The sequence below is a fragment of the Solanum dulcamara genome, chromosome 1 (genome assembly GCF_947179165.1).
Source record: "Solanum dulcamara chromosome 1, daSolDulc1.2, whole genome shotgun sequence".
NCBI lineage: Eukaryota > Viridiplantae > Streptophyta > Magnoliopsida > Solanales > Solanaceae > Solanum > Solanum dulcamara.
Genome location: NC_077237.1, coordinates 5,890,939 through 5,914,697, shown reverse-complemented (window position 1 = coordinate 5,914,697; position 23,759 = coordinate 5,890,939). Strand labels below are relative to the sequence as shown.

At 38.4% G+C, this 23,759-nt stretch overlaps 1 protein-coding gene across 3 annotated transcripts; it reads left to right on the top strand.

Annotated features, from left to right (window-relative positions):
• LOC129899639 (phosphatidylinositol-3-phosphatase myotubularin-1) lies at positions 1–23,249 on the top strand. Of its 3 annotated transcripts, none has more exons than XM_055974661.1 (19): positions 1–218; positions 359–427; positions 3,761–3,835; positions 6,336–6,407; positions 6,702–6,771; positions 6,868–6,917; positions 11,554–11,843; positions 11,937–12,010; positions 12,087–12,150; positions 12,302–12,361; positions 12,666–12,765; positions 13,136–13,249; positions 13,518–13,687; positions 15,139–15,223; positions 15,508–15,729; positions 15,924–15,983; positions 16,106–16,170; positions 21,626–21,905; positions 22,290–23,249. In XM_055974661.1, the coding sequence occupies exons 1-19, from the start codon at positions 99–101 to the stop codon at positions 22,803–22,805; spliced, it is 2,556 nt and encodes an 851-aa protein (XP_055830636.1). In that variant the 5' UTR covers positions 1–98; the 3' UTR covers positions 22,806–23,249. The 3 variants fall into 3 exon arrangements, with proteins under 3 accessions (XP_055830636.1, XP_055830630.1, XP_055830645.1); XM_055974655.1 differs by having other exon boundaries at positions 356–427; XM_055974670.1 differs by lacking the exon at positions 359–427.
• The last annotated feature ends 510 nt before the right edge of the window (positions 23,250–23,759 follow it).

Sequence of the window (23,759 nt, the reverse complement as noted above, 5' to 3'; positions counted from 1 at the left end):
TTTGGTTCACTCTGTTTTTTTCTTCCATTTTCTTCTTTGAATGCTGTAAAAAAAAAAAAAACCACAACCACCATCGTACTCGAGTCGCCGCCACCGCCATGTATCGGAGTCGGTCGGCGCGATCATCGTCACTCCGTGAGCCGGACTCTCGACTCTCTGAGTCCGATAAAATGGAAGGAGCCGGTAGCTGGGATGCCCTTGAATGGACCAAAATCGATGTAATTAATTTTACTTCTCTTAGGGTTCTATTCAATTCAATTTACAGATTCCGTTAATGTGTGTTGAATTGTGCTTAATTTTTTTAATTGAATGCGGAATTTGATTTTTTCCCCTTTTTTGTGGTGATTAACACTAGCAGCCTGTTTCGAGGTCGATTCCTCTTGGAGTTAAACAGTTTTTGTTGGAATCAGAGCATGTTATAGTAGAGGTAATGCTATACTGTGTGTGTTTTTGGTGTATGTATGTGTAGTGCATTTTCAATAATTGTGTTTCCATACAATGAAATTAGGACACTGGTGATAATTGCTGTGTAATCATAGTGCGGAATGCAGATTTTTTTGGAAAGAAATCTGCAAGGAAATAATTAGAGGATAATTTGTAGTGTTATTAAAACCATTTAAAGCGATGAGGAGGGCGTGTGCACTTCAAAGAAATGTGGCTTGAAAGAATGATACCCAAAGTGGTGGTTCTTTAAATCTCAACTTTGAGGAATTGGATTAATATTCACAATATTATATATTGGATGCGGAAATTAGTTAGTTTAATTGTAATTTGATTATTAGGTACTAAATTCAGGTATGCTTTTTCACACTTTCTACATATCCTGTGAGCATTTTCTGATCACGATTTAAATAATTCCGAGATGTAAGAAAAAACGTTTATCGTGGTATCATAAATGAGATGATGCGAGCTAACTTAAAGAATGCTTGTGGGCCAAGCTACTCTCTTTTGCCTTTAAGGGTTATAAATTTGGCCTGAACTCTGTTGCATTTGAAGCTTTCTCATTTCTTAACTACTTACAGAAAATAAAGTATCATATGTAGATGATATGTTGTTTTATTTGGGGGTGGGGGTTCCATATCTCTCTATGTTGAAGAATACATGTTACCAGTTTTAACAAAAAAATCTCTCTCTATGTTACTTATTATTGAAAAATAAAATCTGGCCCTTAGTTGCGAATATAGGGATTTCATCAATTATAGAAAAGGTGGTCGGCCTGTACACAATGAGAGTATGTTATACAACCAAAGATGGAGCAATTTGGAGATTAACAAAGATGTTTGTATGGTTGGCTAGGTGTGTGATCTTGGTTAAAAGTTGACAGTTCACCTAAGTTTTGAGGTACTTAAAAGGGTTTACTATGATTAACTAACCACCTTATGAATTGTGAATGTGCCCCTGCGATTTTTGGATAGGATAAAGTAGCGATTGAGAATAGTGGCTTAGCTTTAGCTTTTCTCTAGAAGATGGGCATCTCTTTTTTGATATGACAAGGGAAGCCCGAGGGACCATGAAGGAAGTCTGTAAGACCCCTTCTCTCCCTTCTTATTCATTATTGCTATGGAGGGAGTCAATGAAATGTTGAAAATTGCCCAAGAGAACCAATGGCTAAGAGGGTTCAGAGTTTCAAACAAAGTGGGATTTGACATGGAGATCACACATTTACAGTATGCTAATGACACTCTGCTCTTTTGTGATGCCAATAGAAACCAACTGATGATACTCAGAGTAATATTTGTGCTATTTGAAGCCATCCCAGGGCTACATATAAATTGGGAAAAGAGCTTCCTAAACCCTGTCAATGAGGTCAACAATCTAACCTCACTGGCTAGGACACTTGGGGTAGAACTGGTGAGCTATTGACAGTATATTTGGGTATGCCACTAGGAGTAAAAAGCAAGTCTATAGGAATTTGGAATGAGGTGGTTGAAAAGTGTGAAAGAAGACTGGTGAACTGGAAAGGTCAATATCTAACTATAGGGGGAAGACTTACACTCATTAATAGTGTCTTGGACTCCATGCCTACCTATATGATGTCCATTTTTCCTATTCCAGATGGGGTTGTGGATAGACTTGATGCAATCAGAAGGAACCAGTGAAACTAAAAAAATTCACTTGGTTAAGTGGGATGCATTGATTGGAAGCAAACAAAAAGGAGGTCTTGCGGTAAGGAATCTGAAGACCTAAAACCAAAGTCTTATGATGAAATGGCTATGGAGATTGGCTTCTAGTGCCTGAAATGGAGGCTCATTAGACTACCAAAATGGTCACTAACACTTATGGAACTAGCCTCTGGAGGGCCATCAGAAACCTTTGGCCAAAATGAAAAGAAAATTGCAGCATTAGAATAGGAAATGGCATGAAGGTCTCTTTCTAGGAGGACAGTTGGTTAGAACAAGGCTTCTTAAAAGCTCTTTTTCCAGACATCTTCATTTTGAACCAACAACAAAGGCACACTGTGGTTGAAGTATGGTCAAATCAAGGATGAAATTTGAGTTTTAGAAGGCCCTTAAATGATTGGGAGATCCAAAGACTAGTAGAGTTCTTTAGAATTCTAGACCAATTCAAAGGAACTTCTACCTCTCAAGATGGATTGATTTGGCATCACAGTAGCCAAGGATTTTTCAGTGTCAAGGAAGCTTACAAGAAGTTCAACCCTTTCTCATATCAGGTAGCTGGTTGGCCATGGAGACTTATCTGGAAAGTTAAAATACCTCTTAAAGTATCATGCTTCACTTGGCTACTAGCTAAGCCGGCTGTTTTGACTCAGGAAAATCTCATGAAAAGGGGTATCCAATTGAGTCTTAGGTGTTTCCTGTGTGGAGAAGAGGCTGAAACAGTGAACAACCTTTTCCTTCACGGTAGGATCGCTAATATTTTGTGGAGTATCTTCACCAATCTGAAGGGCCTATGTTGGGTGATGCCAAGAAATATACCCCGAAGATATGGAGTAGTTTTGCTAATATGTCTGGCCATAAAGAAAGATGGAAGATCATTCCCACTTGTGTCTGGTGGTCTGTGTGGAAAGAAAGGAATCTCAGATGCTTTCAGAACAAGAGCAACAACATCCAGAAGGTGAAGATGAATTGTTTTGTTTCCGTTTTGGTGTAAACAGGAGTATATGGAAGATCTAGAATCAATAATGAATGCTTTAGGCACCTTGTAATTTTTGCTTTTAGGGTTGAAGATCTTCCTGATACTCTCCTGTATTTGTAATTAGTATACCTGTAACATGTTGTGGCAGATTTGATTTTTTTGGAATAGAATACAACTTGTTACCTTCTAAAAAAAAGAAGCATTTATTATCTAATGCATAAGATACAAAATATGATTCACCACACATACACTGCTATTTAATATTTTTCCTGATTTATTGGGAAGACATGATGCTGGCTTGTGAGGGTGTTAAATTTTTTTTAAAAATTAGTTTATATGTTGATTTCATTGAATGATTGTTTGGTTATTTATCTCCTCATAAGCCTCTATGACATCAAGTTGAGGCTATAGTACCAAGGCATTTTATCAATAACATATTAGTAGTTTAAAGGGCAGCCCGGTGCACTTAAGCTCCCCGGACCCTGCGCATAGCGGGAGCTTAAGTGCACTGGGCTTCCCTTTAAACTACTAATATGCTATTGATAAAATGCCTTGGTACTAAAGCCTCAACTTGATGTCATAGAGGCTTTCATCAGTTTCTGTTCTCTTCAGTTGCCAAAATTTTGAGTTGGCACAAGTCTCAAGTTTAACTGATTTTTTCCAGGGTTATGGGGTAGTTCTTGTAAACACTGATGATGCTGGAACCTTATATGTAACTAATTTCCGCCTCCTTTTCTTGGTAAGTAATGCATGCAGTTTTCATATTTTATATCCGATGGTGTATATGGCCAAAATCTTATATTTGCATGCATTCTAGTTATGGAAGTTACCTTTTGTAAATCGATGCCAGTGAAATTGTTCTCAAATCGTGCAAATTCATTCTATATAATATTATAATGTCGGAAACATCATCTCTACCTTCACAAGGTAGGGGTAAGGTTGTGTATACACCACCCTCCCGAGACCTCGCTTGTGGGATTACACGGGATATTTTATTGTTGTAAAGTATTGTAATGATTTATGAAAGCACTGATTTCTGAAGGCCTTATGTCAATTTGATAGCCATACTGATGAGGTATTTAGATTGTTAAAATTTGTAATTGCTTATGTCTTATCTATCTTTTTTTTTGGATGCATGCGCCTTGATTTTAGAAAATGTCTTCATCTTCTTTTTCTCTACAGTGGGACAATTTAAGCGATGTAGTTACTTTTTTTTTGGATGAAGTAAAAGATTTTATATAATATGCATCAAGAAGAGGCAATAAGTACGAAAAAAGTAAGTAGAAGTCAGCTTGGTACAAAAAGTGCTAAGCTAGCAAAAGAGATGACAAAATCCAAAAAGTTAATAGGGCAATCTAGAGGGTCTACTAAATCTGCTAACTATATACTACATTGCTCGAACTCTCCAAAATTGTTGCCGCACCCGTGTCGTATACTCCAAAATGCCTACTTTTGGAGTATCTGGCATGCACTCGTCGACTTTTTTTAAGAGTCCCAGCGACATAGACTATGGAACCATAAAAGACATCTAACTTTAAGAGTATGACGAGGAGTTGATAACCCATTAAAGTATCTGCGATTCCTCTTTGTCCAGACACACCAATTTTCCATTATTTGTCTATCTTATGTTTTCATGTTCAGAATTGCTCGTTTGCAGTACTTACACGATTGGTCATAGATCTTATCTCCAGGGAAAAAAAGGAAATTAAAAAAAGATGCTAAAGAAGTTTATCGATTTCCGAAGCTTTCTCCCAGGTCAAGCAGAACTAGCTTTCAGTTTATCTTAGCCCTTCTATACACGCAAGGATATGACCTAATATCTGCATATAATAGTCCCAAATCAGCACACATGTCATTATCAGTCAGAAAAAAAAATTAGCACCTACAAACAAAGAAGTAACTAAGATAATGAAGAAACTTCTAGAAAAAGGAAAAAAGGAGTTTGAGACAGAGAGAGCAGAAGACAAAGAAGAATTGTTGAATCAGAAGCTAATCCAATTGTAGCAATGTGAAGATGATGAAAACTTGAGAACATACTAGCAAAGAAGAGGAAGTTGAAAGCAGAAGATGAATAAGAACAGCATACTAGTCATCAGTTCACCTAGCCCCTTTAAGAAAAGAGAAAGTTCATGAAAAGTGGCTTGGACCTCTTGCTAACCTAAGGATAGATAAGCAATTCCTTAGGGGTCATTTGGTACGCGGGATAAGGTGGGATATCCCAGGATTAAAACTGGATAAAATTATACTGCGTTTGGTAGACGATATAAATGTATCCCAGGACAATTTATACCATCTACCAAACTCCGACTTGGGATTTTTTTTTTTCATCTACCAGATGGGATAAATTAGTCTGGGGATTATAATCCCAGGATTATTTAGTCCCCGTACCGAACTACCCGTAACAGTATCAAGGCTAATTTCCATGAACTTGCCGTGAAGTTCAAATAGCTGAGCCCATAAGATGGCCTGCCTTTTTTTTTCTCTTGGCCTGCTTGTTTGTATCAGAAAATATTTGTCTCCAATTTTCCTGGAAACCTAGGCAAGGAGAATTTCGTTTTATTGGTAATTTCTGAAATAATGTCTTGAGATAAGACTACAAACAGAGGTTTAAAGATGTATCCTAATGGAGATGTTTCTGCCCTCTTGCCAATGAGACTATTTTCTTGAGATAAGACTACAAATAGAGGTTTAAAGATGTATCCTAATGGAGATGTTTCTGCCCTCTTGCCCAGTGAGACTATTTTCCCGTTTGGGGTGTTGGCCGGTTGGGGTGTGTGTCTGTTTTTGGGGAGGGGGAAGGGGGGATATGTTCTAATTTATATGTTGGTTCCGTTAACTGATAATGTTCTTAGAAGTAAAAGCAAGCAGTCCTTGACCTCTTGTCAGTTGCATTTTGTTGCACACAGATGTGTAGGATTAGCGTGTACTTGATTGAATGTAGTGTAATGGCTTGATGGTGTTCTGATTATTGTGATTGTGATTTGTTGAATGTTCAGATAGTATTTCGACATTCTGTGGTTTTGGTGGTAGTTTCAGATTTCCGGCTGAGACCATTGAAAGATTTTGGTCTTACTCTTAAAATTTGCTTTCTAAACTGCCTTGAGTACTTTAGGCACGCATGCTTGGTTACTTACATGAATTACATGAGATGTTTTTGCAGTTTCACAATTTTCTTCTCATCTTCTTCTGCTTTCTGCTATTCTTTACTGAATTGAATGTTGTTTCTTTGTATTATCTAGAGTGAAGGGTCTAGAGATATCATTGCAATTGGCACAATACCGCTGGCAACCATTGAAAAGTTCCAGAAAATTGTAGGTTTGCTTTTGTTTCTTCTTATAATCCAGATATTCAACAGTTATATTGTATCACTCTTTTTTTATTTGGGATAAAGGTGGTGTCCTGTCAAGTTTTGCGCACTTCGATTAATCCACCACATAATTGTTTTTACTAAAGTTTAGCTAAATGGGAAGAAATCACCTAGCTTTTTTCCCTTCTACATACATTTGAACCTTGGTCTTTCACGGTCCATTCTAGAATCAGTACTATGTAACCCTTTCCTGTGCTGGTCAAGTCTGGCTATAATTCTTTCTTTTCCTGCTAACCAGGCTTTGAAGCCTCCATCAGGTCCACGTCAACCTGAAAAAACTGGATCACAGCGATTGCTTCAGATCATCGGTATGTCATTACATGAAGGCACTGTCTTCATCCTTGGAGAATATGTTATTATAATATATTCTGAAAATGGTTAGTTAAATTCATGTGTTTTTTCAGGCAAAGATATGAGAATCATCGTCTTTGGTTTTCGTGCTCGAACCAAGCAGGTGAACTTATGAGAACCCATGTGCTGATTTTATCTCTTTTTTCTTCTGTAGATGCTTTAGGCTTCATTAAGATGATTTGTTCATTCATTAATATATTTGCTTTGTTATCTTCTCTTTATGGTTGTGGGGGAGGAGGGGGTCCATGAAATTCCAGCTGCTTTATGTTTCTCAAACTTGCAGACTGAGTTCTTCAATAATAGCATGAGAGCTTCCAGTTTCTCTTCTTGACTGGGTAGTTTGAGTTTTTGTCCTTCTGAATAAATTTTTTGGACTATTACTGATAAGAGATGTGTGTTTCACAAAGTACAATGCCCTGAGCAATTCAGGTTGGAAAAGTGAGTTTAGATTTTGAAAATATAATGAATTAGAGATTGCAACAGTTAGAAATATCTAGATTCGTTGTACATCTCTAGTTTATTTGGTAGTGGCTGTTAAACTTGTACTTAATTAGAAAGACAATAAATAGAAACTTCACTAATTCCCGGTAACTTTCCTCATGTAGGAAAAAATACGTCGTGATGGTCTCCTATACAATGAATCGTCTTTTATATTATTTGTAACCAATTAAATACGAGTTCTTTCCTCTACTTTATTGTCCTTTCAACAGTACCTGGGATTTATAAAATTTTGAGGTACTTATTTAGTGTCCTGTCAGTTAGTTGTGAAAATAAATAAATCCTCACCACATTTTGTTGCTCCTTGTTTATGCTTTATCCTTTTACAGTAGTTTTTATCCTGTCACATTGAAGTTGCATTCGTTCACTTTTCCTTGATTCTTTCCTTAGTAATCTCCATTCCAGAAAAAATAAAGGTCTTATGTCTTTGGTGTTTTCTCCATTCCACCCAATTTTGACATGGAAGAATTTTGTGTTGATACACACAATGGTGAAATCTTGTCAGAGATCCTGTGCTTATGCGGCTTCAGGTCTTTAGTTCCAGCCGCAGGTACGTGAACGTACCCGACGTGTCGAGTTTCTATCAGCCATGTCAGCACATCATCCCTGTCCCCTGTCATGTCCTCTCTGTTACATAAACAATACAGTTTCACTTTATTACTTTAGCCATCACATCCACATCACCTGACATGTCAAGTTAACAATTCATTTTAACTAACTTGTCTTATGAGATGTCCATGTAAGCTGACCCGACCAATCAAGTCAGTAGCAGCCAGTAATCATTGCTATGCCATTGGTCTATGTCAAGTGACCGGTCAAGTCAGCATCCACATTAGCTGACATGTCAAGTCTATAGTTTACATTAATGTAGCAAGTATTCCATGCTAGCCAATATGTCAAGTTAGTCAATTTATTTGGTTACTAATCCACATTACCAGGTCATCTTGTTATTAAGTTATACTAACATACAAAATCTAGTCAATAACAACAACAACATATCCAGTGAAATCCCGCAAGTAGGGTTGCTGACTAGTCAAGAACTCACATGTTCAAAAGATGCATGTTGCGGAGATGAGGATGTTGAGATGGATGTGTAGACATACTAGAAGCAACAAGATTAGGAATGAGGTTATCCGCAGGAGAAGGTGAGAGTGACCTCTGTGGCGGACAAGATAAGGGAAGTGAGATTGAGATGTCATAGGCATGTGCAGGAGGTATGTTGATGTGAGGAGGTGCGAGAGGTTGATTCTAGGGGGTATGTAGAGGGGTTGAGGTACGCCGAAAAAATTGGGGAGAGGTAATTAGATAGGGCAGAGCACTGCTTTATATTTACGAGAACATAACTCTAGATAGGAAGGAGTGGAGGCCGCGTATTAGGGTAAAAGGTAAGTAGGGGTGGAGTGTTGTCTTGTCGTGTGTAGGTTTAGGCTTGTTAGTGCCTATCGTAGTACTAGTCGTACCCTTGTAGTTCTTGCCATGTGTTATTTATTGTATTTCGATTATCACACTATTTTGCTGCTATCATTATTTCTTTCTGGTAGACTTTACATTGCTTTTCTTATTAACGACTAGCTTCTTCACTGTTTTCTTCTTCCTTTACTTGGGTTTGATGCACTTGAGCTGAAGTTCTTTCACAAATAGTCTCTTTACCTCCACGAGGTAGTGGTAAGGTATGCTTACACTGTATCCTCTCCAGACCCCACGTAGTGGGATTTCACTAGGTATGTTATTGTTGGGGTATGGAAGGGTAAGAGTATGCAAGCCTTACCACTACCTCATGGAGGTAGTAAGGCTGCTTCCAAAAGACCCGCGGTTCAAGTGCAACAAATTCAGGTATAAAGAAGAAGAAAACAGTGAAGAAAATATAACATATAAGAGAAGCAGTGCAAAGCCTACAAGAAAAGAACAAGAACAACAAAATAGTGTAGTAACCGAAACAAATTATAATAGATATCCAAAGCAGGAACTACAAGAGTACAACTAGTACAACGACAGACCCCAACAAGCCTAAACCCTCAAATCAAGACAACATTCTACTACCTACTCTTACATTTTATCCTAATATGCGACTTTCACACCCTCATATCTAAGGTCATGTCCTCGGTAATATGAAGTTGCATCATGTCCTTTTTAATCATCTCTTCCAAATACTTTTTCGGCCTACCTCTATCACTTTTCATGCCTACTCTGTCCAACCTTTCACACTTCCTCAGTGGGGCGTCTGTGCAACTCCTTTTCACAGCTCCAAACCATCTCAATCTCGCTTTTCTTATCTTGTCCACCACGGAGGCCGCTCCTACCTTACTCCGAATAACCTCATTCCTAATTTTATCTTTCCTAGTATGCCCATACATCCATCTCAGCATCCTCATTAAAGCAACATGCATTTTCTGAACGTGAGAGTTCTTGACTGGCCAACACTTCATCCTGTACAGTAGGTCAGTCTAACCACCACTTTATAGAACTTATTTTTAAGTTTTGGTGGTACCTTTTTATCACATAAAACTTTGGAGGCAAGCCTCTACTTCATCCACGTCGCACTAATACGATGTATGATATCATCGTTGGTGTTCCTACTTCGCTGGATTACAGACCCAAGATACTTGAAATTTTCTTTCTTAAGGATAGCATGTGTATCAAGCTTCACTTCCACGCCTGCCTCATGCATTGCATCACTTAATTTGCACTCTGAATACTCTGTTTTGGTCTCGCTCAACCCAAATCCTTTAGACTCCAGAGTTTGTCTCCACACCTTCAGCCTCGCATTAACTATGCTACGTGTCTTTCAATTAGTACTATGTCATCCGCAAATAACATACTCTAAAGCACCTTGTCTTAAATATACCGCGTCAATTCCTCCATTATCGAGGCAACCATGAACGGGCTAACTGATCCCTGGTGCAACCCAATTTCAAATGGAAAGTGCTACGAGTCTTCGTTCACCGTTCTAACCAGATTTTTGGCTCCATCATACATGTCCTTTATCGCCCTAATGTAAGTCACCGGTACACCTCTAACCTCCAGGCATCTCCAGAAGACTTCCCTCGAAACTGTCGTAGGTCTTTTCAAGGTCAATGATCATCATATGTAAGTCTCTTTCTTTCTTGATATTTCTCCACCAGTCCCCTCACAAGTTGGATGGCTTCTTTAGTCGATCATCTCGACATGAATCCGAATTGGTTCTCGTAAATGGACACCCTTCCTCACCGTAATCTCTACCACTCTCTCCCAAACTTTCATAGTGTGGCTTAGCCACTTGATATCCCTGCATTTGTTGCAGTTTTGGATATCACCCTTATTCTTAGACAATGGAACCATTGTACTCCACTTCCATTCTTTAGGCATTTTTGCCGTCTTAAAAATGACGTCAAACAAACTAGAATGAATGTGCTTTCCAGGAGTCAGATTTTTTTTCTCCATATTTTGATGCTCATTGTTCCTATATTTGAAGTCTATTTGACAAATTATTTCTGTAGTCCAAGAATCAAGTACATCTTTGGTTAGCTTGGAGCATTGATATATATGCTCTAGCCCGAGGGTGTTTATCAGAGTTGTATAGGATGCTAAGATGCTCTAGGTTAATTGTATAGCATATTCCTAATGGCTGTATTATAATTTTGATAATTATTGAACCGTTTTATTTAGGAAACATTCCCAATAATTTCCTTGTTTTAAAAAACTTCTATCTATAAAATCCTATTGTATGTTCGTAACCAACATTCATTAAGAGTAATATTTTGTAGCATTTACTACTTGCTGTATATCAATGAATTATTTTTACCAAAAAAGTATACATTCATTACGAGTTCTCTCTTTTCCCTTGTTTCTCTTGTTTCATAACAACGAGTTCTCTCTTTCTTTTCTCTCATTTCACATGTTTCATAGCAATCTTGAGTTACTATTTTAACTTCTTCAGTGATTGCTGCACATAGATCTGCTTCAAAATGATGAAATTTATGCAGGATAAAGGGGTATTTCGTGAGGACCACATCTCATTTGTGTTGGCTTTAGTAGTTGTTAACACCTCCATATATGCTATTTCAATGCCTTGATGCATCGTAAGACTATTATGGTAGTTGAAACTGGACAGTAATCTGAATACTTCTATGTTTAGCATATATCTGTAATAGCTTGTATTCATTAACAATGTCATGCATACTCTTTACTTCACAAGCTTCTCCTAACTTATGCCAAAACAACTGCACACGTTTTGCTTACAAGCTCTTCTTATGGTTTCCCAGAGGCGTGCTGTCTATGATGCATTATTACGGTGTACAAGGCCTGCAAGGTTATGGGATCTCTATGCATTTGCTGGTGGCCCGTCCAGGTTTAGGAACACAAATCCCAAAGTAAGGCTGTTGAATGAGTATTGCCGACTTCTTGGAATGGGGTTTTATCAAGCTTCTATCTGTGCTATTGAAGATGGGGCATTCACACTCTCAAATGAGTGGTGGCGTATTAGCAGTGTCAACTCTAATTACACAATGTCCCCTACCTATCCATTTGCTTTACTCTTACCAAAGTCCATAAGGTGAGGTTATGCTTTTTGTTCTGCCATATTTCTTGGGTTAAGTGATTATTTTTTTAGTATTTACCTAATGACTTTTCGTTCTGCTTACTTTAGTGATGACAAAGTGCTGCAGGCTTGTACATTCCGCGCACGGTCTAGGCTTCCATCCATAACATGGTGTCATAGAGGTGTGCCTAAATTTAGTTCTTTGCACTCATTTGCCTTGATCTTGTTAGGCCATTGCTTATGTTTTGCATCTGTTAGGAACTGGGGCTGTTCTTGCACGATCTTCTCAACCTCTAGTTGGACTCATGATGAATATGAGAAGGTTATTCAAAATTATATATATATTTTTTCTTTTATGAATTTTTGTGTTAGGTTTGTTCTCGTGAAAAATTAAGTGGGCTGTTAAAGATTTATAGTGGTCTGTGTTTCCTCTAGCTAATTTGAAAAAGAAATTTATATGTTCTTTTCTGCAGCAATGCTGATGAGAATCTAGTTGCTGCACTCTGTACTCAAATTGCTGGAGAGAAACGAAGGTTTTCCTTTTACTTCTTTCCTTTTTATATCACTTAATTTCTAGATGTCTTCTTGATTAAATTTTTGTTCTTAAGACTTACAAGTAAATTTCTTGGTGTGTGATTAGTTGTAGAATTTCTTTCACTTCTTTCCTTGGTCAGGTCATAAAAATACTTCTATTCTTGTTTCTCTTCTTCTTACTGAATTTTTTTTTAGATAGTACCATTTTGATGAATCATTCCTTTCAGATAGCTGCATGTGGAGTTCTAGAGCATACCTGGCTATCTCTCATTACTTGTGTATGATCTTGATTTGTCTTCTTAGGAAGCTATATATTGCTGATGCAAGGCCGAGGAAAAATGCTTTAGCTAATGGGGCAATGGGAGGTGGATCAGAGTCATCTGCAAACTATTTTCAGTCCGAGGTCTGTTTAAGTATTGAGCTGTCTGGTTATGCTGCTTTTTCCATCATACTACTCCATCCGTTCCATTATATATGGACACACTTCCTTTTTTAGTTTGTCTCCAAAAAGAATGACATATATTTGGTAACTCCTTAACTTTAAGCTTCTCAATTTACCCTTAATGACATGCTCTTATAGCCATATAAATGTCATGACATGGCATGCTTAAGACCATATGATCTTAGGGTAATTTAGCTGTGTGTCAAAAAGCTTTCTTTGTTTCTTCAACTCCATATAGAGTCAAAAATCTAAATATAAAATGTGACGGAGGAGTAGATTTTTCCCCTTTTTTCCTTGGGACTTATGTTGCTTGATTTACATGCTCTTTCAGATTGTTTTCTTTGGCATTGATAATATACATGCAATGAGGGAGAGTTTTGGTCGGCTTAGAGACTATGTAGATACTTATGGGACTACTTCATCAGACGGAATGTCGTCTTTTCTGGTATGCCGCTAATTTATCTGGTATTATTTTCCCGTTTTCTTCTCTTATAATGATCTATGACATCAGTATTTAGTGGCCCAGCCAGAAGCTACCTCATAGGTAAGGAACTAAGAAAATTGACGGGGAGCTTCTGTCCTTTCGCCACCGTTAATTTCTCTCCTTTTTTTGGGGTGGGGTGGGGTGGGGGGCTTGGTGCCAGAAGGAGATTGAGCAAAGGCGGGACAGTGATGATAAGCTAATGCTATCAATTGTTTATCTGCTTTTACAGAGGCATGGTGGATGGAGTTGGGGTGGAGGCAATCTCAGCAGTATGTCTGCTTCAGTTTCTACTCTGGGGGACACTGGGTGGTTAATACATGTCCAAACTGTCCTGGCTGGTTCTGCTTGGATTGCTGCTCGTGTTGCACTAGAATCAGCTTCAGTGCTTGTTCATTGCAGGTTTCTTGTCTTCTGGACCCATTATTATGCTTATAAACAAGGCTATAAATGTCTAAATGGAGAACTTTGTTAAATGCTTGAGTCCCTTCTATTCATGTTTCTGCTGATTCCTCTTTGGATATTTATCAGTATATTCTTATTAGTTGGGACTATGTTTTAGTCACGGTACTACGTTTACTTTAGGCCTTATGTTATCTAAGAGCTGTTTAGTCCTATTTAGCAGAGACCTCCCCTCAAATTTTGCTTCATCACACTGACGTCCCTTGTGGTTTACAAGATTATGCTTACTTGTTTTAGTTTCTTTGTAAAAATTCTTTTATCTTATATATTATTAATTCATAAAAATTGTGATATGACTAACTTGCCCTTTCTAATGTACTCTTTTGCTTAATTAATATTGTAAATGTACTAGCTCTCCTGCAATGACATTGATGACTCATAAGAGCCATAGAAACGGGGAGCCACTGATCTCTTGTTCATAGGTTAATCAAGGGTTAAGTTTGTTATTTTATAGCAGAACTTATGAGATTATTCTACTTTTTCTGTGATTGTCGTGATAATATTATGCTTCATACCTTTACCATGCTATGTTTGCTTATTTTTAGCAAAATTCTTTCATAGACAGTCCAGAGGCAACACATCATCAACAACTTAATTATGAACACAACAAATTATAGTAACCGTAAAAATATAATCGATAAGCATATATTGAAGTTCAGTTAATTGTGAATTGTTGTCTTGACCCTTTCTGTTAGATATTTAGTACTTTAGGGTTTTTCTAAAGGGATATCTTTTGGTTAATGCTTCAGAAAGCATTTTTCTGATCAATATAATTTTTGTAAGTTGAATGAAGAAGTGCGGAATTACTTCTTTTCCTTGGTTTAGATGTTTAGTTAATCATGTTTGCATAACTTGGCTGGCTGATATACCTGATGCTATACTAAAAAATTTAAGTTGATGTTCCATAGTTTTTTAAAACCTTTTTAGCAGTACTAATTCTCTTAATGCTTCTCTCAACGTATTGGAAATTACCTATAGCATCTTAACAGGTCAATTCTAATAAATTTATTTTGTCAAAACACGAGGAGTGATGACAAGCAAAACTAGTAATCGGTTAAACCTGCAAACGAAGTTTGTCCACAACTTCTTCAACTGGCAAGTGGTTCAACATAAATTGCAGTATGCAATTAATTTGGCAGTAGCTTTTAGTATGTTTTGTTTAAAATATTTGTGTAGTTCCCTTTTTACTCGAATGGGCAAATGCACATTCATCTGTGGTTTTTGTTTGCAAATAACCAAGAAACTTTGCTACCTCATATTTGTTTATCCTACTATTCTGATCTTTCCTTTATTTATTTTTAATTGATTGTGCATCTAAATCTTCATCTGAGAGCATTTGAAGAGAGTAGCTCGCTTTTTTATTTTTTGAATGCTGGAATTTTATTTTGCAGTGATGGATGGGATAGAACAACACAATTGGTCTCACTTGCCAGCTTGCTACTTGACCCATACTATCGCACAATTAGAGGGTTTCAGGTACTGAGACAACTTGTTTGAATCTAATCTGCACATGTTACGTGGTATTTACATTTGTAGCCTTGTTTTTTTTTTTTTGCTTCTTGGAGCGTAAAATACTCCATCCACATGAAACCACTAAGGTCTGTTAATGCTTCAGCTTTTCATTTTACTCCTGATAATGTACTCAGTCGCGCTTCTGTCCTGGGTGATAGAAAGATTTAGCTTTTTAGTGAGGCATTCCTACCCCTTGGTTATATATGGACAGCTTTTCTAAGTTGCTCGAATGATCTGTTATTATTTAGGCACTTGTAGAGAAAGATTGGCTTGCATTTGGTCATCCATTTTCAGATCGTCTGGGAATGCCCAGTATATCTGGAAGTGGCAACATGCCATTTGAATTATCTCGTCAGGCTTCGACTGGGAGTTTACCTTTATCACCCATGCGGCAAGGATCGGGGTCAGCCTCACCCCAAGCTCAAAATACATCACATTCGCAGAACCAAAGTTCCCCCATTTTTTTGCAGGTAAGTCTTTTGGGTGATAAGTCTGCATGGTGCGCAGTTCTATCCTTTGTTTGGGTTAATTTTTTGCATTTGACAAAATATCCCTCCCGCCCCGTGCTGCTGCTGCTTCTTCTTTTTCTTCTCCTTCTATGAACCCTTAATTGGTTTCTCTGATATTTTAGCTCTAACTTGATATACTTGGATGGCCTATGCAGTGGGTTGATTGTGTTTCGCAGTTGTTAAGGATGTATCCCTTTGCCTTTGAGTTCTCTTCGGTATGTGTTGCTAAAGGACATGAGAAACCAAATATGAATAAAATGATTATGTTCCAGTAAACTGATAAATCACATCCCCAGGAGAAAATAAAGCTTCCCATCTTTCAATTCCAACAATGCAGGCTTTCCTGGTAGATCTTCTGGATTGCATGCTTTCTTGTCGTTTTGGAAACTTTTTGTGCAACAGGTAATCTCATTTTGGCAGTATTTTTTTTTGCACTTTCATTTCTGTACACTTGCTTTTTGTTGGAAAAACAGAAGAACTTGCACTCTGTTAGAAGTTAAGGTGCTTGTTTGATGTATTGCTATGAATGAGATCCAGGTCTGATAGAAGGGAATAGAATTAGAGTTAACAACCTGAAGAAGAGGTGTTATAGTTCTGAGTCGTCCTCATACCTGTCAAACTATAACATTAGGTTACTTGGATGTGCATGCTCCTTATTGGATTATCATGAGCCTCCTTCTGTTTCTACATGGCTAGTGTTTTGATATGCCATTTTTCTCTCAACAATTTATGCTCTCTTTTGTGTCTTGTGTTCAAGTGGACAAGTCACTTGAATGAAGATGATTTCTAGAATAACCTCTGTGTGTGCCAAGTGGAGAGGGGCATCCGGAAGGATACAACAACAACAACAAGAAGCCCAGTATAGTCCCACCATGTGGGGTCTGGGGAGGGTAGAGTGTATGCAGACCTAACCCCCACCTTGAAAGGTAGGGCGGCTGTTTCCGAAAGACCCTCGGCTTAAGAGAGAAGAACAAGAGAGGAGAAACAAAGAAAACAAGACATAGGTTAGTAGAGCCAAGCATATCGAAAACAATATAAAAATATGAATAATGAGAGCGAGCAAGTACGGGTAGGAAAGACCGGAAAGAAAGGAGCATTAACTACTATAAATAAATAGGATACCCAAAGTAAACCGGACCAACAAATATAAGCAGTAATCAAATGCAGAAATCAAATGTTAATAAACAAATGAGCAAAACTACGACTACTATGGAGAAAAGATAAGCCACCTAGCCCACTATCTTAGTCTGAGTCCTCCACAGCCTTCTATCTAAGGTCATGTCCTCGGTGAGCTGCAAATGTGCCATATCATGTCTAATCACCTCTTCCCAATACTTCTTCGGCCTCCCTTTGCCCCTCCTGAAACCGTCCATAGCCAACCTCCGCACTGGAGCATCTGTGTCTCCTCTTCACATGCCCAAACCATCTCAGTCTCGCTTTCCGCATCTTGTCCTCCACCGATGCCACTCTCACCTTGTCTCGGATATCTTCATTCCTAATTCTATCCATCCTAGTGTGCCCACACATCCACCGCAGCATTCGCATTTCCGCGACTTTCATCTTCTGAACTTGAAGTTTCTTGATTGACCAACACTCCGCCCCGTACAATAGAGTCGGTCTAACCACCACTTTGCAGAACATGCCTTTGAATTTTGGTGGCACTTTCTTGTCACACAGCACTCCGGAGGCGAGCCTCCATTTCATCCACCCTGCACCAATACGGTGTGAAACATCATCGTCGATATCCCCATCTTCCTGTATAATAGACCCAAGATACTTGAAGCTTCTTTTCTTTTGAATGGCCTGGGTACCAAGCCTCACTTCCCCGTCAACCTCACGCGGCAGGCCATTGAACCTGCACTCCAAGTATTCTGTCTTGGTCCTGCTCAATTTAAATCCTTTATACTCCAACGTCTGTCTCCATCCCTCCAGCTTGTCGTTAACTCCGTTGCGAGTCTCGTCAATCAGGACTATGTCATCCGCGAACAACATACACCAAGGCACCTCACTTTGTATTTGTCTTGTCAATTGATCCATCACCAGGGCGAATAGAAACGGGCTAAGAGCCGATCCCTGGTGCAACTCCATCGTAACAGGAAAGTGCTCCGAGTCCCCTCCTACCGTCCTTACCCTGGTCTTAGCTCCATCATACATGTCTTTAATCGCTCTAATGTACGCCACAGGTATACATTTCGCCTCCGGAAGGATAATGAAGTGAAATGGTTCAGTAGTAGGGGTGACAATTATTTCATGACAACATGACCTGCCTAACTCATGTGAGTTTGGGTGGGTTAGTGACCCGCCTAATTGCTACTCAGTCCATTTTGACCCGCGTAATTCAACTCATCTAAAAGTCGGGCTGATTGGGCTAAATATGTAGTCCAAATTGATCCATGAAAGCCTTGTCAAAATATTTTTAAAAAGTTTATTTTTAAAGTGAATATGTTATATCCATGAGGAAAAAAAATGTTTTATTAGGTAATTAAACAAATTGAAACTTGGTAAGAGTCGGGCAGATTGGGCTGTGAGTTTACCCCATCTTGCCCAACCCATTTCAGCCCAGTAATTTTTGAGCGGGTTAATGACCTGCCCTTTTGTTAATTCAGCTCATTTTGACCCGCCACAGTTCACCCCAACATGCCAATTTAACACATGGTAGAACAATTGTACTACCGACAATGTTACATGGAAGTGAACGTTGAGCATCTAACCGGCAATGTTACATGGATGTGAATGTTGAGCCTCTAAGGTCCAATATTATATCCACAAGATGAGTAAGCAGAAATGTGATATTTTTTTACCAGAAAGGTACCAACAACAACATACCCAGTGTAATCTCACTAGGTGGGAATTACCAGAAAGGTACCAGTGTTATACAGATATATAGATACTTACCACAAAAGTTGTGCTAAGAAGAGCCATCTTTATAACTCAGAAAAAGCGGAAAACCCCCAAGAGTGAATCTTTGTTCTTCGTACAGAGACTCTATAATGCATAACAAAGATTCTCAGTCATTTACAAAATCCCTTTTGAACCCAAAATAAAACAAGAAGTAGGCAATTCCTCTCGAGTCTCTAAATGAGGTGTTAATTCCTTAAAAACATCTTGAGTTCCTTTCCTTCCAAATAGTCTACCATATGCACCTAGGTATGCGTTTTCAACCATCTATCTTGATTTACAAAGACGCAATTGAAATTTCAACAGGCTAATAAGTCTCCAGATGTCTTAGGCAGGACCCATTTTTGATATCAATGAACAAATTTCATAACATCTCAATTACTTCACACACTCACAAAAAGTTGAATGTTGCTTTCTGATTCCTTTCCACATTAATGACATTCAGGAACTGTATAGCCATACAAATTATTCACTTTTTTGGGGAATAATTTCACTTTATTTTAAAATCAGTGTTTGGTCGTGAAAATTCTAAATTCAACTTGAAGTTGTATTTCAAATTTGGAAAACAGTTATAAGTTGTTTTCCCGTTCACTTAGTTGTATTTAAGTACATTCAAGCATGAACATTTCCAAATATTCTTTGCAAAAAGTATAACCAACAGAACTCCATCTTCAACTTCAACTCTATAAACTCCAAAAAAAGTGATTTTATATTTTGGAATCTATAGTCAAACGCTTACTTAGAACAGAGTTATATCCCTCTCCTTTTAAGGTTTTCCTATGTCAAACATGCATCTCTAACCACTAGCCACACAAAACGTGCTACTTTGCAAGGAATCTTGAATTTCCATACTGTTTTCCACTTATACACCTGCTGCCCCTCTGGTTTAAACTTGAATGTGTTGATTTCAATGTACAATTTCCTTTGCTCTGTCTTTCCGGATCAACTTATCCCTCTCTAAATTGGTCTATCTGAACTATTATAAATGGTTTAAAAATTCAGAAAGCCTTGTAATCTCCTGGTCCTTTAGTGACTTCTCAAGTTGAAAGTCCATCCATGTTGACTCCAACATTCTTCCACCGTGGCTGCAGAATTCATTACCTGATTATATATATATAGGAAAAGTCTCTCCGAGAGGCCCATGGCCAAGCCAATTGTCATTCCAGAATAACGTCTTCCATTCCCCGGTTTGATGTCTACATAAGCAGCAAAAGTTGGACAAATATTCCCTTTGCTTCTCCACACAGCTTATGGATAAGCTGAAGTCACTGCTTTTGATACCTAATGCCCTTCCAGACCATATTTCACCTTGATCACTTCCCTCCATAAGGCTTGTTCCTCCCTGTTAGACTCCCATAGCCACTTCATTAGCAGGTTGATGTTCTGGTAGTTTTTAATCCCCAAACCCCCGGACTCTTACTTGCTCTGAGATTCTTCTGCTTCACCAGATTGTAGCTCTTCTTCTCCTTGTTCCCTTGCCAGATAAAATTTCTCCTCAAAGATCTGTTCTCTTTCTGCCTTAACAGAAATTGGAAGTAAAGACATCATGTATATTACAGAAAACTAAAGTATCATCTGCATATATATGACCGATGTCTTGACTTCTAATAACTCATTTGATATCTCTAAAGATCTCTTTGCTCCCAATGGCATACCCCCAGGTATTTAGTAGGCAGGGTAGGGTGCCTTCGGAGCACCCAAGTATTGCTGTCAGGATATGCATATCAGACACTTTATTAACTGGGAAGAGAGTTCTTTTACCAATTGACATGGACCAGATACTGCTTCAAAAACTGTCAAAATAAGTCTTAAGATGCTTAAGTTGTTCCACTTTAATATCACAGAAAACTAAAGTATCATCTGCATACATATGACAGATTTCCTGGCCTTCCCGTCTCCTATTTGCGACCTGGAACCCTGAAAACCAACCATTTTGTTAGCTTTCCTCCCAACGCAAGGAGAAATGTGAATATTAAAGGTATAAGATAAAATTAGAAGTAATCACATTTGACAAAGGGGCAAGTTGCACACAGAGAGTTTAAAATGGAGGTAGCTTGAGATGGTTCTATCACGTCCCATCTGAATCTTCAGGTGTACAGTCCCTGGGTGTGAAACCACGGTGATTGAAGGTATAAGAAGGCATCAAGGTAGATAAAAAATAGCTTGGAAGAAAGTTGTCCCAAAAGACATTCTATCTCTTGAAATCCATGCAGATATAGCAAAAGATAAGATACAATGAAAGAAAAAGGTCCATATAGGTTATGCCAATTAGTTTAGGATTAAGGTTTAATCATGTACATTTACTTTAGGTCCATTATTTGCTTGGAGTCTTTTGTTCTGGTTAAGAGATTTGTATGGCAATAAAAAATGTAGAGAACTAGGTAGAGAATTTCTAGTGCTAGAGAACTTAATTTTTAAAATATTGGATTAGAACAGGTCTAATTGAGCTATATGGATACAGAGGATTTATATGACCAACCCTACTATCTTGAGATTGAGGCGTTATATTTGTAATTGACTTTTATATCCCCCTGGTCATGTTTGATTACATCATATTGGAAGTTAGGTTTCCCGTACAGCACAAAAGGGTGTAGTAATTTATCATGTGTGCATGACTTATTTAAAAAGAAATTATCCTATATTATTGTGCAAGAATGACAAGATGGGGTACATATACTCGGGAAAAATAGTTTTACCCTATTAATCAAACATGAAAAAAATAATCCTTTTTTGTGTCTCTTCTTTTCTTTCTTCATTCATTATTTTTTTTTGGGTGGGGTTGGGGGTCGGTTATTTATACTTTTATAATCAGGATTTACAGCTATTAAGCACATTAAGAAACTTCGCCACCTCAGTGGTTTTGGCTTTAGGTTGTTTGAACTCCATCTCAGGAAGCTAGGATTTTCTAAATATCATTTCCTAGTTTCAGTTCAGTTCTTCTAACTTTTATAAATTTCAGCGAGAAGGAAAGAGAGCAAGCTGGTATATCTGATGCTTGTGGATGCCTGTGGATATATTTAGCTGGACTAAGGACATCCGAAGGAAGCTCTCATGCGCATTACAACCTATTCTATGACCCACTGAAACATAACGGTCCTCTACTTCCACCAGCAGCAGCTTTAGCTCCAACTGTTTGGCCTCAGTTTCACCTTCGTTGGGCTTGCCCCTCAGAGGCACAAGGTGGGGAAATTGAGGCAGAATGCAGGAAGCTGACGAGAAAATTCTCTGAGCTGCAAAGGGTAAACTCTCTTTTTTCCTCTGCTGACTCCTTTCTCCTCCGGCCTCTCCAAAAGAAAAAAAGGTGGTTTCCAGCTTGAAACTGCAAAGTGTATGGAAACCTAAATATGGCATTTTAGTGTTGACAGACAAATTATAATGGTTGACCAAATTTGGCTTGTAGAGTTTCATGAGAAGATTGGCTACTATGAAAAAAATAACTTTGCCATACAGTCTAGTATAAGATTCATCCAACCGACATAATTGACAAGTATAGCTTTCTAGCTTCTTTGTAGTGTTGCTTGTCATTGTCGGTCGACTGTTGCATCTTAATTTTGTCAATGCAAGCTAGAACTTGGTGTATCCATAACTCCTTCATCAACTGTCTAAAAACAACTTTTACACAGGCCAAAGAAGCAGCAGAAACAAGACTTAACGAAGCAAGTGCAACCGTGGAGTCCTTAGTTACAGAACTGAGAAATGAGAAACTTGTCAGCACCTCTGCCAGGGATGCGGTGAAAAGAGCAAGCAAAGAAACTGTTAATATAAAGCGTGCAGTACAATCTTTGGGGTTCAATGTCTACTTTACAGCAGATGGAGACTGTAATGTAGGCATTGAAAGGAACCCAACCGAAATTCCTCAGCGATCTGTCTGCTCAGTTGTTACAAAAGATATAAATGGTTCAGTGTCCCACAGTGAGAAAGCAGACCTCTCTGAACCTGTTTCTGTGATGGAAGATAATGTTTCTGACAATCCTCTCATCCGAGTTTGTGGATCGCTGTGCCCGATGCACAATAGAGATGGAGAGTGCCAGTTGCCAAATGCTGGTTGTGCTCAGTTTCAGAGCCAATTGGTTGATTTCAAAGCCAACTTTGATGCATTTGATCGGCTTTCGATATATGATAGTTATTTCGGATCTTAACAAAGACGGTTTCAATCAAGCTCACTTTGCTTGCGTCAAACTCCATTTATCTGGTCAGATATCTTTGTACAGTTGGGAATTAAATGGATGCAGTAGGTCCAATTTCTATTTTTGGCAAAAATTACAACAAACAATTAGACAAGTAGCAGCAAGTGTTCAAACATAGTTTCTGTTAGATGAGATGGCCCAAGAACTGTACATGGAGAACTGATTGAGTTTCTATGCAGACCATCTGAAAGTTTTGACATTGCGGAGGATTTCAATTGGAGAAGATTGGAACTGATACTGTATGTTTAGGACTGATATTATTTAGACACAATTCAAATGTACATTTTGACATAGGCGTTCCTCCTCCGCAGTGTCTGTAGGGGTTCTTTCTGCATTTTTGTAAATGACAAATAATTATGAGTTCTGAATAAAACGATTCCGGTGGACATCCTCTAACAGTGTGTGGTGTTGTACCTTTCTGCTAAACAACTGTTCGCTATTATACTGGGGCTGTCTACCCGCAGCATTCAGTCTTAATTATAATTCGAACAGATTGTTTCTGCACTGAGCCAGAGCACTTTTCTGCGCTTATCATACTTGGAAGCTCAGATTTTATCTGCCCATGTTTCTTTTGATTGGGTGTGTGTGGTGGACGACAAGTGTACAAGTAGCAGCATCAAATGAACTGTTACATTTTGTCGTTCATTTACACAAGTTGTTGTTCAGCTTGGGTCTGTGGTTCAGGAGATAAATCATGTGGAATTTTGGCATCTCAATGTTGAAAATTTTGTCTTCGAGCAGGAACCTCGTGGCACAGTGTCTTCTTTGTTGCCAAATGTTTGTTTGAGCTTGTGGGTGGGCATTTTTTTTCTCATCATAAACGTGCGTGCAAGGCAAAGGTCATAAATGAGACAGATACTTTCTCGTTTTCCGGCTAACTGTGAACAAGAGTGAAGGGAGGCCAGT

Excerpts from the sequence above, each read along its gene's own strand:
- LOC129899639 (XM_055974655.1), top strand. The coding sequence starts at position 99 with ATGTATCGGAGTCGGTCGGCGCGATCATCGTCACTCCGTGAGCCGGAC. Across the intron at positions 11,844-11,936 it reads CTCTTACCAAAGTCCATAAG|TGATGACAAAGTGCTGCAGG; the intron begins GTGAGGTTATGC and ends TGCTTACTTTAG. Across the intron at positions 15,984-16,105 it reads TTGCCTTTGAGTTCTCTTCG|GCTTTCCTGGTAGATCTTCT; the intron begins GTATGTGTTGCT and ends CCAACAATGCAG.